Source organism: Nycticebus coucang, chromosome Y, assembly GCF_027406575.1.
Source record: "Nycticebus coucang isolate mNycCou1 chromosome Y, mNycCou1.pri, whole genome shotgun sequence".
NCBI classification, from domain to species: Eukaryota; Metazoa; Chordata; class Mammalia; order Primates; family Lorisidae; genus Nycticebus; species Nycticebus coucang.
In genome coordinates this window covers 208,549-226,779 of record NC_069805.1, presented here as the reverse complement: position 1 = coordinate 226,779, position 18,231 = coordinate 208,549, and the positions used below count along the sequence as shown (strand labels likewise).

The 18,231-nt window shown below is 40.2% G+C and overlaps 1 protein-coding gene across 4 annotated transcripts in view; it reads left to right on the top strand.

Moving 5' to 3' along the window:
- The window catches only part of LOC128578987 (histone demethylase UTY), a 224,939-nt gene that overhangs the window by 11,157 nt on the left and 195,551 nt on the right, over positions 1-18,231 (top strand). For all 4 annotated transcript variants that reach the window (XM_053581315.1, XM_053581314.1, XM_053581313.1 and 1 more), the window contains exon 3: positions 15,453-15,561. In XM_053581315.1, coding sequence (XP_053437290.1) covers positions 15,453-15,561 — 109 coding nt within the window. The remainder of the gene's footprint in view (positions 1-15,452; positions 15,562-18,231) is intronic.

Below are 18,231 nucleotides of genomic sequence, written 5' to 3'. Positions count from 1 at the left end.
CTCTTTAAATTGTGAATATTTTAGTACATTTTCTTTTATATGAATGAGGCTGTATTTAATTCTTTGTAATTGCTTGTTTGAAACTGTGTTGAATGTAATATATAGATATATACAGTTTTTGTTGAGTTTTTCAAATTGAATTAGTATAGGTTATACCTTCCTGTTTCTTTGTAGGTCTAGTGGTTTTTGGTTGAGAATTTGACCCTTTAGATAAGTATTATTTTATTGACTTTGCATTGTAGGACTATTTCCCTAGACTTAAACTATGAAAATGTCTTTTCTGTGAATGTTAGCTGAATGATAGCAAAGAAAATTTCTTGTATTTTGCCTTCTCTCTCTCTCTCTCTCCCCCCCCCTGTTCTTTTCTTTGTCTTTTTTTTTTTTTTCTTGTTTTTGTTTTTGGTTTTGTTTTTTGAGGCAGAGCCTCACTTTTTTGCCCTGGGTAGAGTGTCGTGGCATCACAGCTCACAGCAAACTATTTAGCATATATACTGCTTGGGCTGAAGTGGTCACCTTGCCTCAGTTTTTCTATTTTGGGGAGAGACTGGGCCTCTTTCTTGCTTAGTCTGGCCTCCAATTGCTGAGTTCAAGCAATCCACCCACTGTGGCCTCCCAGAGTGTTAGAATTATATTATAGGGGTGTGCCTGCACATCTGGCCCAACAGTTTTTGAAAAAAATTTAAGCATTTTTTCATTTGCTTATTTGCTCTGTGTTCTTTAAAATAAATGCCTTTTCAGTTTTTTTTTTTTTTTTTGTAGAGACAGTCTCACCTTATGGCCCTTGGTAGAGTGCCGTGGCATCAGACAGCTCACAGCAACCTCCAATTCCTGGGCTTAAGCGATTCTCTTGCCTCAGCCTCCCGAGTAGCTGGGACTACAAGCGCCCGCCACAACGCTCAGCTATTTTTTGGTTGCAGTTCAGCCTGGGCCGGGTTTGAACCTGCCACCCTTGGTATATGGGGCCGGCGCCTTACCAACTGAGCCACAGGCGCCTCCCAAAATACCACTCTTTTTAAAAAAATTGCTTTTATTTTCTTACTGAATTTTATTTTATTTATTTTTTTTTTGTAGAGACAGAGTCTCATTGTATTGCCCTCCGTAGAGTGCCGTGGAGTCTCACAGCAACCTCTAACTCTTGGGCTTATGCGATTCTCTTGCCTCAGCCTCGCCAGCAGCTGGGACTATAGGCGCCCGCCACAACGCCTGGCTATTTTTTTTGTTGCAGTTTGGCCGGGGCTGGGTTTGAACCCGCCACCCTTGGCATATGGGGCCGGTGCCCTACTCACTGAGCCACAGGCGCCACCCTCTTACTGAATTTTAAAAAGAGCTTAAAAAATACATATTTTGATTATGTTATTTATCTGATGTGTGATTTGTAATAGAAAAGGTCTCTCACTGTATGTATTTTCATTCTCTTACTAATCTATTAGTTCTCAATTTCTGTGAAGTTTACTTTATCTTTTTTTGTTCTTCTGTAGATGTGCTTTTATTGCTTCATCTGAGAAGTCTGGCTAATACAAAGTCAGAAAAATTATCTTTTGTCTTTTAAATGTCTTAACTATTATATATTTTTAAAGTCACATACAGGGGAGGTGATTTATATTTGGTAAATTTTGTGCATAGTGCAAGATATGGATCCAAAAATAACTTTTTTTTAAGAAAAGCATTTTTGTTTGTTCTAGCATCATTTGTTGAAAAAACCACTTTTTTTTTTTTTGAGACAGAGTCTCACTATGTCGCCCTTGGTAGAGTGCTGTGGTGCCATAGCTCACAGTAACCATAAACATTTGGGCTTAAGTGATTCTCTGTGACTAAAGGTGCCCACCACAATGCCTGGCTAAATACAGGCAATTTAAAGTAGGCATTATTATTATTTTTTGAGACAGAGTCTTACCGTGTTGCCCTCAGTAGAAAGCTGAGGCATCACAGCTCACAGCAACCTCCAACTCTTTGGGCTTAAGCGATTCTGTTGCCTCAGCATCCCAGGTAGCTGGGACTACTTGCCTGGGTACTCACCGGGCCACAACCAGGCCACTAAAATTACTTGTTTTCCAATGAATTGCTTTTGCTTCTAAGTACGCTGTTTCAGCATTAAAATTTGTGGCCACCTGAACTTTCACTGAAAACTACTGATATGAGGCTGATTGATTAATAGACAAAAAAGCATACAAATCTATTTAGTATATATATAGGAATGGTGTCAGAATGTTAGATTCAAAGATACAAGGGACATTTTCCATTTTGGCATGATAAAGATGGTGTCTGATCAAAATATGCAAATATCCTTTCCCATTGTGTAGGTTGTCTCTTTGCTTTGGTTGTTGTCTCCTTAGCTGTACAGAAGCTTTTCAGTTTAATGGAGTCCCATTTGTTTATTTTTGTTGTTGTTGCAATTGCCATGGCAGTCTTCTTCATGAAGTCTTTCCCCAGGCCAATATCTTCCAGTGTTTTTCCTATGCTTTGTTTGAGGATTTTTATTGTTTCGCGCCTTAAATTTAAGTCCTTTATACATCTTGAATCAATTTTTGTGAGAGGGGAAAGGTGTGGGTCCAGTTTCAGTCTTTTACATGTAGACATCCAGTTGTCCCAACACCATTTATTGAATAGGGAGTCTTTCCCCCAAGGTATGTTCTTGTTTGGTTTATTGAAGATTAGGTGGTTGTAAGATGTTCGTTTCATTTCTTGGTTTTCTATTGGATTCCAAGTGTCTATGTTTCTATTTTTGTGCCAGTACCATGCTGTCTTGACCACTATGGCTTTGTAGTACAGACTAAAATCTGGTATGCTGATGCCCCCAGCTTTGTTTTTATTACTAAGAACTGCCTTAGCTATACGGGTTTTTTTCTGGTTCCATACAAAACACAGAATCATTTTTTTCCAAATCTCGAAGGTACTTTGATGTTGGTATTTTGATAGGAATGGCATTGAATAGGTAGATTGCTTTAGGAAGTATAGACATTTTAACAATGTTGATTCTTCCCATCCATGAGCATGGTATGTTCTTCCATTTGTTAATATCCTCTGCCATTTCCTTTCTGAGGATTTCATAATTTTCTTTGTAGATGTCCTTCACCTCCATTAGGTATATTCCTAGGTATTTCATTTTCTTTGAAACTATGGTGAAGGGAGTTGTGGCCTTAATTAGCTTCTCATCTTGACTGTTATTGGTGTACACAAAGGCTACTCACTTGTGGACATTGATTTTATATCCTGAAACATTACTGTGTTTTTTGATGACTTCTAGGAGTCTTGTGGTTGAGTCTGTGGGATTCTCTAAGTATAGGATCATGTGGTCAGCAAAGGGGGAGACAAGACCTCCTCTGCTCCCATTTGGATTCCCTTTATTTCCTTGTCTTGCCTAATTGTATTGGCTAGAACTTCGACCTCTATGTTGAATAGTAAAGGTGACAGAGGACAGCCTTGTCTTGTTCCAGTTCTAAGAGGAAAAGCTTTCAGTTTTACTCCATTCAGTAAAATATTGGCTGTGGGTTTGTCATAGATAGCTTCAATCAGTTTTAGAAATGATTCACCTATGCCTATACTCTTCAGTGTTCTAATTAGAAAAGGATGCTGGATTTTATCAAATGCTTTTTCTGCATCTATTGAGAGGATCATATGATCTTTATTTTTGCCTCTGTTAATATGGTGGATAACGTTTATGGACTTGCGTATTTAAACCAGCCTTGCATCCCTGGGATGAAGCCTACTTGATCATGCTGTATGACTTTTTTTTTTTTTCTTTTTTTTTGGCCGGGGCTAGGTTTGAACCTGCCACCTCCTGCATATGGGACCAGCACCCTACTGCTTGAGCCACAGGCGCCACCCGATGTATGACTTTTTTGATGATAAGCTGAAATCTATTGGCTAGGATTTTGTTGATAATTTTTGCATCTATATTCATGAGTAACATTGGTCTGAAATTCTCCTTTTTGGTTGGGTCTTTTCCTGGTTTTGGTATCAGGGTGATATTTGCTTCATAAAATATGTTGGGGAAGATTCCTTCTTCCTTGATTTTTTGGAATAATTTCTGCAGTACAGGAATAAGCTCTTCCTTGAAGCTTTGATAGAATTCTGGTGTGAAGCCATCTGGACCAGGGCATTTTTTGGTTGGAAGCTTTTTTATTGTTTCTTTAATCTCAGTGCTTGAAATTAGTCTGTTCAAGAGCTCTATTTCTTCCTGGCTAAGTCTAGGGAGAGGGTGTGATTCCAAATATTGATCCATTTCCTTCACATTGTCAAATGTCTTGGCATAGAGTTTCTGGTAGTATTCAGAGATCTCTTGTATCTCTGTGGGATCAGGTGTTATTTCCCCTTTATCATTTCTGATTGAGGTTACTAGAGATTTTACTTTTCTATTTCTTGTTAGTCTGGCCAATGGTTTATCTGTTTTATTTATTTTTTCAAAAAACCAACTCCTTGTTTCATTAATTTTCTGAATGATTCTTTTGTTTTCAATTTCTTTTTTTTTTTTTTTTTTGTAGAGACAGAGTCTCACTGTACCGCCCTCAGGTAGAGTGCCGTGGCGTCACACGGCTCACAGCAACCTCTACGCTTGGGCTTACGCGATTCTCTTGCCTCAGCCTCCCGAGCAGCTGGGACTACAGGCGCCCGCCACAACGCCCGGCTATTTTTTGTTGCAGTTTTGGCCGGGGCCGGGTTTGAACCCACCACCCTCGGCATATGGGGCCGGCGCCCCACTCACTGAGCCACAGGCGCCGCCTTGTTTTCAATTTCATTGATCTCTGATTTGATTTTGGATATTTCTTTTCTTCTACTGAGTTTAGGCTTAGATTGTTCTTTTTCCAAGTCCATGAGATGGCTTGTGAGTTTGTTGATGTGCTCTCTTTGTGTTTTTCGAATGTAGGCATCTAAAGGCTTGATATCTAGGCTTGATAACTAGGATCTATAGAGAACTCAAATTAATCCACATGAAAAAAGCCAACAACAATCCCATATATCAATGGGCAAGAGACATGAATAGAACCTTCTCTAAAGAAGACAGAGGAATGGCTAACATGCAAAAATGTTCATCATCCCTATATATTAGAGAAATGCAAATCAAAACCACCCTGAGATACCATCTAATCCCAGCGAGAATGGCCCACATCACAAAATCTCAAAACTGCAGATGCTGGCGTGGATGTGGAGAGAAGGGAACACTTTTACACTGCTGGTGGGACTGCAAACTAGTACAACCTTTCTGGAAGGAAGTCTGGAGAAACCTCAAAGCACTCAAGCTAGACCTCCCATTTGATCCTGAAATCCCATTACTGGGCATCTACCCACAAGGAAAAAAGTCCTTTTATCATAAGGACACTTGTACTAGACTGTTTATTGTAGCTCAATTTACAATCACCAAAATGTGGAAACAGCCTAAATGCCCACCAACCCAGGAATGGATTAACAAGCTGTGGTATGTGTATACCATGGCATACTATTCAGCTATTAATAAAAAATGGAGACTTTACATCCGTCATATTAACCTGGATGGAAGTGGAAGACATTATTCTTAGTAAAGCATCACAAGAATGGAGAAGCATGAATCCTATGTACTCAATTTTGATATGAGGACAATTAATGACAATTAAGGTTATGGGGGGGAAAGCAGAAAGAGGGATGGAGGGAGGGGGGTGGGGCCTTGGTGTGTGCCACACCTTCTGGGGGCAAGACATGATCGTAAGAGCGACTTTACCTAACAAATGCAATCAGTGTAACCTGGCTTATTGTACCCTCAATGAATCCCCCTCCCAAAAAAAATAAAATATAAAGATGGTGGTGTAGATATGATTGGACCAAAAGGGTATCTTTTAAAGGTGATAGACTGAGTGGGGAACCTCAGCAAGGCCTGTCTGTCAGGATTCTCTTATTCTTTCTGAGCAGAATATTTCCTTTTGTGTACCAGCTAGGGCACATATCTGGAATGGAGTTTTTATGACTTTCAAACAAGACAGATCGGAGAATTTCTTTATGGCTACTTTTACACAAAATGATTTTAAGATTTATGACTGGTTTTTACGAAAAGGAGTTTTAGCTTTTATAACCCAAATAGGGAAGAGGAATTCTAGTTTTCTGTGGACAGATATAGAGGTGAATGGGACCTAGAGACAGGAGCACAGGAGATCAGAGAAAAACTTTTTTCTGGGGCAGCTTCTGAGGACTTCATTTGGGTTATTGTTTTCTTTTTTTGGTTTGTTTGACCCTAGCTGGTTTTAGAGATGGGGTCTCCCTCTTGCTCAGTCTGGTGGGTTACTATTTTCTGAGCCCTATCAGCTGTGTGTTCGTTTCATTCAATTTATTATACTTTTACATCCTAATTTCCCTTTCGATCTCTTTTTGACCAATGTTGTCTATAAATGGAGTATTCAGGCTTCAGGTATTTGGGTTTCTGTGTAGCTTTATGTTATTGATGTTTAATGTGATGCCATTGTGATTAAAGACTATACTTTTTTCATGTATTAATTTGTTTTCAGTCTTTGGTTAGTATTTTATTTGAGGTGAATTGTGTATTACTATTGTTGTGTGGGTGATCTGTAGTTGTGAATTAGGTGAAATTAGTTGGTGTTTTTTAAGTCTTTACATTGTATTTCAAAGTATGTTGCTACTTGTGTACATATTTAGAATTTTTTAAATATATATATATATATTTTTTTTTTTTTTTTTTTGAGACAGAGTCTTAACTATGTCACAGCTCACAGCAACCACAAACTCTTGGGCTCCAGGCATTCTCCTGCCTCACCCTCCCCAAGTGCTGGGACCACAGGTGCCCGTCACAACGCCGAGCTATTTTTTGTTGTAGTTGCCATTGTTGTTTAGCTGGCCTGGGCTGGGTTCTACCCCACCAGCTTCAGTATATGTGGCTGGCACCTTAAGCATTGTGCTACGGTTGCTGAGCCCATGTTTAGGATTATTGAGACCTCTTAAAGATTTGGATTCTTTGGGGGGCGCGCGCACGTGCGCAGGCCACACATAGAGGGACAAGGCAGACCCAAGGAACCGCCGCTATGTCCCTGTGGGTCCGAGCTGCCAGTCGCGCTTCCTGTTCAGCGTCTGCTGCCGCCATGAAGTGCGGCCAGACCTGAGAGGTGAACTAAACTGGGATGCTTGAAGATGGAAAGAAATTTGATTCCTCGCGGGACAGAAACAATACCTTTAAGTTTATGCTAGGCAAGCAGGAGGTGATCTGAGGCTAGGAAGCAGGGGTTGCAGAGATGAGTGTGGGTCAGAGAGCCAAAATGACTATATCTCCAGACTACCTGTATAGTACCACTGGGCACCCAGGTATCATCCCAACACAAGCCATTCTCGTCTTTGATGTGGAGCTTCTGAAGCTGGACTGACAGGAATGGCCTCCTGTCTTAGTTCCCTGTTCTTGGATCTGCCGTGGAAGGGTGTGATACCTCCGGCCGTGTGCACATGAATCCACATGGAGCTTTACTGGTGTCCCACTATACTCTGTTTAAACGTCTGCCCTACCGGATGTGTTCTGGCACTCGGCTTTGCTTCCGACACCTCCATTTCCCCGTCCCCTTTCTCCTGTATGTGTGTTTACCTAAACTATATACCATAAACCTCAAATTACTCATTTTATTTTGTTTTCATTTTGGGGTGAAGATTTCAGTTTCAGTCTTTTGGATCTAGGTTTCCAATTAAGTATATGGTAAAGTATTAACCGCACAAGTGATATGGAATAGGAATTGGTGTTTGGGGTGGGGAGGGTGTCCAAGAATCTTTATTTTATTTTAATTTTTTGGATGAAATTTTCATCTGTTATATATTAAACATTCTTGCTGCTGTGCTGCAAAGCCATAGCAGATTTGAGGCAAGGTTGAAGGTTGAATTATTCTCTGAGTTGAGAGATGTCCTTAGGTTAAAAAGTCCTACCCAAAACTGAAGTGAAGAGGAGGAGGCCTTTGCCTCCCTCAGCCCCACCTCACACTCAGCCCCACCTCACACACCCTTAAACCCTTTGCCTTTTGAAAGCAGATCATTTTCACTGTGATGTTGGACACTACAGGTATCTGTCCCTGGGTCAGCAGGGACCTCTGAAGCCTTCTCTATGACCTGGCTTATTTTTTTTCCATCCTGTCGTTTTTCTAATGGACTTTCAGGAATTTTGTAATCTCTTAACTCTCCAAGCTCCACCACTTCCTAAATTTGAAGAACTTTAATCAAAAGTTTAAATTGAAGGTGCTGTTTGTAGACTTAACATCCAATGAAAGCCCAGCCATTCTGACAAATCCTTGAATGTTCTCTTAAGAAATGATGCTGGTCGGGCGGCGCCTGTGGCTCAGTGAGTAAGGCGCCGGCCCCATATGCTGAGGGTGATGGGTTCAAGCCCAGCCCTGGCCAAACTGCAACAACAAAAAAAAATAGCCGGGCGTTGTGGCGGGCGCCTCTAGTCCCAGCTGCTCAGGAGGCTGAGGCAAGAGAATCGCCTAAGCCCAGGAGTTGGAGGTTGCTGTGAGCCGTGTGACGCCACGGCACTCTACCGAGGGTGATAAAGTGAGACTCTGTCTCTACAAAAAAAAAAAAAAAAAAGAAATGATGCTGGTCATCACAGCTTTAGCATCTCCTGTTTTCTGATGCTTGGCTCCCTCTGCTGATCACAAAGTTCCCTGACTTTTCTTTGCACAGCTCCTTTTGCTGTCCTTTGTAGTAATTTGGTGAGAAAAATTGTTGGTGCCTCCTTCTTGCCCCTGGCACCACTTGAGAGTTTTGAGTTTTATTATTACAATAAAAGATCTTTATGCTGCCTTTTCTCAAAAAAAAAAAAAAAGAAAGAAAAAAAAGATTTGAACTCTTTACTGTTACCAAATATACATTTTATGAAATTCATTTTATTTAATATTTAAAGTCATGTCTGCTTTCTTTTTTGTAGTTTTGGCATATATATGCTATGCATCTTTATTTAACTTAGCACTTTCTGTAGGTAACGTATATTTAGTTAAGAAAAATTCCATTGGCTTTGCACAGTGGCTCACTCCAATAATCCTAGGACTCTGGGAGGCCAGAATAGAAAGATTACTTGAGCTTAGAAGTTTCAGACTAGCCTGAGCAAGAGTGAGACCCTGTCTCTACTAAAACTAGAAAAACTAGCCAGGCATTGAGGTGGGTGCCTATAGTTCAGCTAACTCCAGAGGCTGAGACAAGAGGATCACTTGAGCCAAAGAGTTTGTTGTAAGCTATAATGCTACATGGGCAAGAAATTGACACACTGTATTAGAAAAAAAAAAAAAGAGAAATGAAAAATTTAATCTGACAATCTCTGCTTTTAATACAGTTAAATTTATTAATAAGACTATTGATATAGTAGGGTTTTTAAATCTACCTTCTTATTACAGAAGAACCTGCATAGTTCGTCAAATCCCTGCGTTAACCACTTCCTTAATAACGTGCATAATAATGCAGGTCAAATCCCTACATTAACCACTTCCTCATAAACTGGCCATGAACTGCATGTACTCACCCACTCAATGGAAGAATGACCTCTATATACTGACCACCTCTGTTAAGTTCTATGTTGATCTGGTTGGCCTACGACACACAATATTAATTTACTCTCTATGACTTGACAAGCCAACTCTACTCTACATTAAGGGGTAGAAGGTGTGGGCTTTGGTCTATAGTCGTGTTCTTTTTTCTTTAGTTTAAGTTTTTATTTCTCAGGTTTTATTATCACCACAGGCACCGAGCCACACCTCCACATTCTTTTTTTTTTTTTTTTTTGTAGAGACAGAGTCTCACTTTATGGCCCTTGGTAGAGTGCCGTGGCATCACACAGCTGACAGCAACCTCCAACTCCAGGGCTTAGGCGATTCTCCTGCCTCAGCCTCCCAAGTAGCTGGGACTACAGGCGCCCGCCACAACGCCCAGGTATTTTTTTGTTGCGGTTTGACTGGGGCCGGGTTTGAACCCGCCACCCTCGGTCTATGGGTCCAGCACCCTACCCGCTGAGCCACAGGTGCCACCCCTGACACTTCCATGTTAGGGCGGGTGCCTGTAGTCCCACCTACTTGAGAGGCTGAGGCAAGAGCATCTCTTAAGCCCAAGAGTTTGAGGCTGCTGTGAGCTGTGATGCAACAGAACTCTACCCATCTACCCAGGACAACATAGTGACACCTCCACATTCTTAAACAAAACAATTTCTAACTTTTTTGAAAGGAAATATAAAGAAGCCTCAAGGAATTCAAATTAGACCTCTCATTTGATCCTGCAATTTCATTACCAGGCATCTACCCTAAAGAAAAAAAATCTTTTTATCATAAAGACATTTGTACTAGCCTCCTGAGTAGCTGGGACTATTGGCTCCCACTACAATGTCTGGCTATATTTTGGTTGCAATTGTCATTATTGTTTTAGCAGGCCCGGGGCTGGGCTGAAACCTGCAAGCCTTGGTATATGTGGCTGTTGTCCTACTCACTGAGCTATGGGCACCAAGCCTAGATTTGGTGTTGTTTAATGATTCTGTTTTGCTGCTTTTGTGGTCTGATTGTCTATAACTGTATAGAGCTATTATGCAGGGCTTGCTGCAGGGCTTATGGTTTATGTTTTTACATTCACTATTATATTTGTAGTGTCTGAATAACAGCTGGTAATTGTAAGTAATATCTCTTACCAAGTAGATTCTTGCCATTATGCTACTTTATGCATAGTATAAGCAAGTTTCAACAGTATACTTTGATTTATATCTTTATTGGGTTATTATTTATTAAGCATTTGTTTTATATATCTTAAACCCCATATACTTTATTTTTACTTTTACTAGTTAATATGTTTACAGATAGTTCCTCTCTGTAACTTCATTCCTTGTTCAGATGCATATTTCTACCTGATCTTTTTGTATGTGTGTTTGAAGGAGGATTTCCTTTTACATTTCTTCTAGTGGCATGTCTGCTTGTGATGTACTTTATAAACTCATGTATGTATATGAAATAGCCTTTTAGAGGAAGTATTTTACCACATTTAGAATTAGTGTGAAATTATTATATTCAGTTTCTTTTTCTTTTCTTTTTTTCTTCCTTTTTTCCCTACCTCCTTCCCTCTCTCACTCCTTCCTTCTTTCCTTTTTCACTCACTCATCATAGTTCAAAGCAACCTCAAACTCAGTCTCCAGTGATTCTCTTGCTTCAAGCTCCAAAGTAGCTGGGAGTACAGGTGGCTTTCACCATATTAGCTAATATTTCTGTTTTTGGTTGAGGAAGCATCTGGCTCTTTCTTTTTTTTTTTTTGTAGAGACAGAGTCTCACTTTATGGCCCTCGGTAGAGTGCCGTGGCATCACACAGCTCACAGCAACCTCCAACTCCTGGGCTTAAGCGATTCTCTTACCTCAGCCTTCTGAGTATCTGGGACTACAGGCGCCCGCCACAACGCCCAGCTATTTTTTGGTTGCAGTTCAGTCGGGGCCGGGTTTGAACCTGCCACCCTCAGTATATGGGGCCGGCGCCTTACCGACTAAGCCACAGGCACTGCCTGCATCTGGCTCTTTCTTAGGCTGTTCTTGAGCTTCTGATTTCAAACAGTCTTCCCTTCTTGGCCTCCTAGAGGGCTAGGATTATAAGCACAAGCCACCATACCCCCAAGTATGTATATTCACTTCTCTACTTTATCAATGTCTTTTTTTTTAATCACCCTCAGTATCACCCTTGGTAGAGTGCCGTTGCATCACACAGTTCACAGCAACCTCCAACTCCTGGGCTTAGGCGATTCTCTTGCCTTAGCCTCCCAAGTAGCAGGGACTACAGGCAAGTTGTTGAAAGTTTGGCTGGGGCCGGGTTTGAACCCGCCACCCTTGGTGTATGGGGCTGACACCCTACCCACTGAGCCATAAGCACTGCCCTATCAATGTCTTTTTTATTGAGACAGAGTCTCACTGTGTCTCCTCGGTAGCATGCCGTGGTGTCATAGCTCACAAGAACCTCTAACTCTTGGGTAAGCAATTCTCTTGCCTCAGCCTCCGTAGTAGCTGGGACTACAGGTGCCAGCCACAACACTTGGCTATTATTTTGTTTGTGTGTTTAGCAGGGCTGGGCCGGGTTCCACCCCTCCAGCCCTGGTGCATGTAGCCAGTGCCCTAACCATTGGGCTAAGGGTGCAGCCTTATCAATATATCTAAATTAGTATATATATATAAAATTCTCTGTATACATATATGTGTATGTGTGTTTGTGTGTGTGTATTTTGAGACAGAGTCTTTTTTTTTTTTTTTTTTTTTTGAGACAGAGCTCAAACTGTCACCCTGGGTAGAGTGCGTTGGCGTTACAAGCTCCAAATCCTGGGCTCAAGGGATTCTCCTGCCTCTGTCTTTCAGCTGGGACTACAGGTGCCCGCCACAACAGCTGGCTATTTTTTTGTTGCAGCTATAGTTGTTTGGGGGGCCAAGGCTGGATTTGAACCCACCAGCTCAGTTGTGTGTGGCTGGCGCCTTAGCTGCTTGAGCCACAGCTGCTGAGCCCATGAGACAAAGTCTTACTGTGTCACCCTCGGTAGACTGCCATGGTGTCACAGCTCACAGCAACCTCAAACTCTTGTGCTTAAGCAATTCTCTTACCTCAGCCTCCCAAGTGGCTGGGACTACAGGCTCCTGCCACAATGCCTGGCTATTTTTTTTTTTTTTTTTTTTGTAGAGACAGAGTCTCACTGTACCGCCCTCGGGTAGAGTGCCGTGGCGTCACACGGCTCACAGCAACCTCTAACTCTTGGGCTTACACGATTCTCTTGCCTCAGCCTCCCGAGCAGCTGGGACTACAGGCACCCGCCACAATGCCCGGCTATTTTTTGTTGCAGTTTGGCCGGGGCCGGGTTTGAACCCGCCACCCTCGGCATATGGGGCCGGCGCCCTACTCACTGAGCCACAGGTGCCGCCCAATGCCTGGCTATTTTGCTGTTGCAGTTGTCATTGTTGCTTAGCTGGTCCAGGCTGGATTGAACTCTCCAGCCTCAGTGTATGTGCCAGAGCTGTAACCACTGGGCTACACAAGCTGAACCAGTGTATTTTATTTTTAATAATAACTGAGGAATCTGTCACACTCCTATTAATAAATAATGTATGATAGTGTATTTTTTTTTTTTTTAACTGAAGAGGCATCTTCCTCCATCCAGGTTGCTATAGCAAATACCACAAGTGGGTTAAACAACACACATTTATTTCTCGTAGTTGTGGGGAATGGGAAGTGCAAGATCAAGGTGCAGGTGGATTTAATGTCTGTGGAGTGCCACTTGCTGGTGTGCACATCTCCTTGGGGAGAGAGAGGGAGATCTCCTGACTCCTCCTTTTTTTTTTTTTTTTAGTAGAGACAGAGTTTCACTTTATTGCCCTCTGGTAGAGTGCTGTGGCGTCAGCGACCTCCAACTCCTGGGCTTAGGCGATTCTCCTGCCTCAGCCTCCCGAGTAGTTGGGAGTACAGGCGCCCGCCACAACGTCTGGCTATTTCTTTGTTGCAGTTTGGTCGGGGCTGGGTTTAAACCCGCCACCCTTGGTATATGGGGCCAGCGCCCTACTCACTGAGCCACAGACGCCGCCCTATGATAGTGTAATTTGAAGAGGGAAGAGACTAATTGAAGGGAGGATATACATCCTTGGAGTGTAGAACAAATGTTATTAGAAACTGTTGTCCCTTGTTTCACTCTGAATCCTTTTTCAGGAATGCAGACTTTGTCAAAAATGTAGAAATATGTAAGGAATGAGGGATTGGTTTGTTAGGGAAATCACAACAAGTTGTATCTCCAAATTAAGTGACTTCAAAGCATTTTCAAACTTTTAATTATTTCCAGTGATTGTGTTTTAGTACTGAGTGTGCTTGTGCAATTATTTAGAGAGGTAGGAGTGGAGTAGGAGCTAACAGTTCTTTTAAATCTTAGTGTAAGGATAGTTGAGTTATCCTAGGGTATCATTATTTAGAGCAGGTCTTTAAACCTTCTTGAGCATTTATGTATGTGCCATAGGTATATACATTCTTTTTCTCTGCATTTGAAAAGTCCTCTTAATTAGAGGGGATAAAATGAAGGCATATTACGTGAGTACTCTTATGTAGTAACCCAACATAATTCCCTAAGGAGGTTAAAAGATTTTGATAACTATCTCAAATTACTTGATTTAGATGCTTTTTTTAGAGACATCACAGTTGGAAGTTTCTTGGAAATATACCTAAAGATTTAAGAAATTACATTTATTTCCTTTTTTTTTTTTTAGTGGTCCAATTAAATACATTACTTATGGGGTATATAGTGGAAATAAAAAATTTTTTGAAAACTTGAGATAAATCTTGGAGATGTTAATGAGCTGGGTTCCTTAAGGGGGAAGGTAAAGAAACAGTTACTAAGTCACCATTTTATGCTAAGTGCTCTAATAAACACTTAGCATTTTTTTTTTTAACACTTAACATTTTCTAATTAAACATTGTTTTAGGCCAGCTTTTAAAATTTCACTAAGACTGAGGCTGGGAGTGGTTAAATTTTCCAAGATCTGTGGTTAATAACAACTCTATTTATAGCAAACTCCAGAAAACTGGTCTTTGTGGTGTTTTAGTAAGATCTTCATTCATCTGTTTTTTTCTTCTTCAAACTTTTGGAGTTCAAAGACTTTACTCTCTCCTTCTCCCCCCGGAACTTTTATTGACTTGTAGTTGGCATACAAAAATAGCATATAATCAATGTATTTAATATATACACTCTAGTATTACTGTCATCACAATTCAGGTAATAAACATTATCAACTCCAAATTTTCTTTGTGTCCCTCTGGTGTTTATTTTCTGACATCTACTCTCTTAAGAAATATTTAAGTATACAGTAACTTACTGTTAACTCAAGGCATTATGTTCTATGGAAGATTTTATTTAACTGTCACTTTACACTCATAAAAAACTCTACATATCTATCCCATATTAACCATAATTATGTTGTCTGCTAAGATTTGGTTCTTTGTTACATTTTTCTGATCAAGAGTATATGTATTAGAAGGATTATACTGTATATGCAGAGGAATAAAGGTTAAACGGTTGAAAGACAGTTATGATGGTGTAAAAGCTGTTATAATTTCCACATTTTAAATGCTGAAAAATTACATATAGCTAGTGGCTAATAAATTCAGTGAAGTTCTTCCAGTACCTATTTAAGTGTAGTTTTGCATATTAACACAAGTAATTAAAAATGTAGAATAGGCAACTTTTATATAAAGTTGTTAAGGAGTATCTAGATTATATTATTGGACAGATCTTATTTTCTATTCTAGATGGGAGAATATTTAGATTGTAACTATTGGCTCTATTAATATATGCTTAGAAATGGTGTTTCTTCTCATGACTGATGAATTTAATTGTATGCCTATATTAGAAATGACCTACCTGTATTGTTGTATTTCTTCATTAATCTCCTGTAGAAAATACATGTTCTTTTAGGAAGGAAATGAATTTTAGAGTGTATGTTTCTTTTAATGTTTATATTTTTCATTCCTAGGCTGTTCGCTGCTATGAATCTTTAATCTTAAAAGCTGAAGGAAAAGTGGAGTCTGATTTCTTTTGTCAGTTAGGTCATTTCAACCTCTTATTGGAAGATTATTCAAAAGGTATTGTTATTTTTAAATTTCTGCTTGATTTGTGTGTGCATTATGTAATGTTGGTTTTTTTCCTTTGTATCAGAAATATTTTTTTAAAAGTTTTCTTCTACTAAGCTCTTAGACATAACAAGTAATGAGCAGAGTAGATGTGAAATTTTCATGTATACCTCATGTAAATGTTCACTGAAGTAAATTATTCAGAAAAACTTAAAATATCTACATATACACTGCTTTTCCTTGCCCTTTGTAAAATTATGATTTTTAAAACTTTATCATGGTAGACAAGTTTGAAATCTTTGTGTATATATGTAAATGTGGACATTTTGAGAATCAGAGAAACTGCTATTTGCCATTTTAGTCTTAAAATTTTCCTTTTTTTTTTTTTTCTATTAAATCATAGCTGTGTACAATAATGCAATCATGAGGTACAATGTGCTGGTTCCATATACAGTCTGAAATATTTTCACCAAACTGGTTAACATAGCCTTCATGAATTTTCTTAATTATTGTGTTTAAACCCTTATACTCTACACTTAGTAAACTTCACCTGCACGCTTCCTAGATGCACCCTAGGTGTGGACCCACCCATGACCCTCCTTCCACTTTTCCTCCTCCTCCGTTCCCCCTTCTTGCCCCACCCCGCCCATATTCTTATACAGAGATTGGGTTGTAGCCTTTGTATGAAAGCTATAAATTAGTTTAATATCAGGGCTGAGTACATTGAGTACTTTTTCTTCCATTCTTTGGATACTTTGCTAAGAAGAATATTTTCCAGCTCCATCCATGTAAACATGAAGGAGGTATAGTCTCCATCTTTCTTTACGGCTGTATAATATTCCATGGTGTACAAATACCACAATTTATTAATCCATTCATGAGTCAGTGGGCACTTGGGTTTTTTTTTTCTTTTTTGCAGTTTTTGGCCAGGGCTGGGTTTGAACCCGCCACCTCCAGCATATGGGGCTGGCACCCTACTCCGTTGAGCCACAGGCGCTGCCCGGCACTTGGGTTTTTTCCATGACTTAACAATTATGAATTGGGCTGCAATAAACATCTGGTACAAATATCTTTGTTATAGTGTGATTTTTGGTCTTCTGGATATATACCTAGTAGAGGAATTATAGGATCAAATGGCAGATCTAAAATTTTTTTACAAATTATTTATTTACAAATAATTGAAAGTCTAATCTATAGCAAGGTTACTGTACGAGTACATAGAGAATCTTTTCCAAGTTTGAACCTTGAATAAAAGAGACTTTTCTTCTTACATTTGAAATATAGCAGAACCTCTATATCTGACCACCTCCCCACACTGATCACCTCCTTAAGTTGCCCTATTCTCATAGACCTGACATGCATGAGATGTACATTATCAGTACAGTAGGCTTTGTTCTTAACATTTACCACCTTTATATTTTCCAGTTTGTTACAGTCGCTTGTATGGTCAGCTTATAGAAGTTTTCCTTCTCAGAGATAGCTGGAGATTAATAACTCAAGAAAAATCCTTTATTTATTTATTTATTTATTTTTTGTAGAGACAGAGTCTCACTTTACTGCCTTCAGTAGGGTGCCATGCTGTCACAGGACTCACAGCAACCCCTAGCTCTTGGGCTTCCACGATTCTCCTGCCTCAGCCTCCCCAGCAGCTGGGATTACAGGTGCCTGCCACAACGCCTGGCTATATTTTGGTTGCAGTTGAGCCGGGGCTGGGTTTGAACCCGCCACCCTCGGTATACGGGGCTGGTGCCCTACTCACTGAGCCACAGGGGCCACCCTTTTATTTTTATTTATTTATTATTTATTTTTTTAGACAGAGTCTCACTGTCTCATTCTTGGTAGAGTTCTGTGGCATCACAGCTCACAGCAACCTCAAATTTCTGTGCTTAAGCAATTCTCTTGCCTCCGCCTCCCAAGTAGCTGGGACTACAGGTGCCTGCCACAATGCCAAGCTATTTTTAGAGAGGTATCACTCTTGCTTAGGCTGGTCTCAAACCAGTGAGCTCAGGCAGTCCACCCACCTCAGCCTCCCAGAGTGCTAGAATAGCAGGCATGAGCCACCACACCTGGCCTTTAAATTGTTTTCTTTAAAGAAATTTGCTGACCAAACCCCATTATTCATTTGGGAAATTAATCTCATAGTACTTCTAGCTTCTCTTAATATCATTATCTTCATACTAGAGCAAAACTGAAATGAATAAAGAGTTCAGGGGGCACCCATAGTTCAGTGGTTAGGGCGCCAACCACAATGCACTGGGGCTGGTGGTTTCAAACCTGGCCCCTGCTTCAACAGCCACATCATCACCAACAACAAAATAGCCTGCACTGTGGTGGGCTCCTGTAGTTCCAGCTGCTGGTAAGGCTGAGTCAGGAGAATTGCTTGGGCCCAGGAGTTTGAGGTTGCTGTGAGCTGTAGAGGGCTACAGAGTGAGACTAGGTCTCAATTAAAAAAAAAAAAAAAAGAATTTAGGTTAATTTGTTTAGGATTTTTTCTGTTTTGTCTTTGCTTTTTGGTTTTAGCATATGGTAGATCAGTTATTGGACATAATATATTAAGGACAAAAGATAACCTTAGCATTTACGTTCTTGATTTGATGTTATCTTAATTCCATGTGTCCTGTTGAGAATTAGCAATATTCTGCAATGAGGTATGTAGCACTTTTTTTAGAATGAATTCATGAA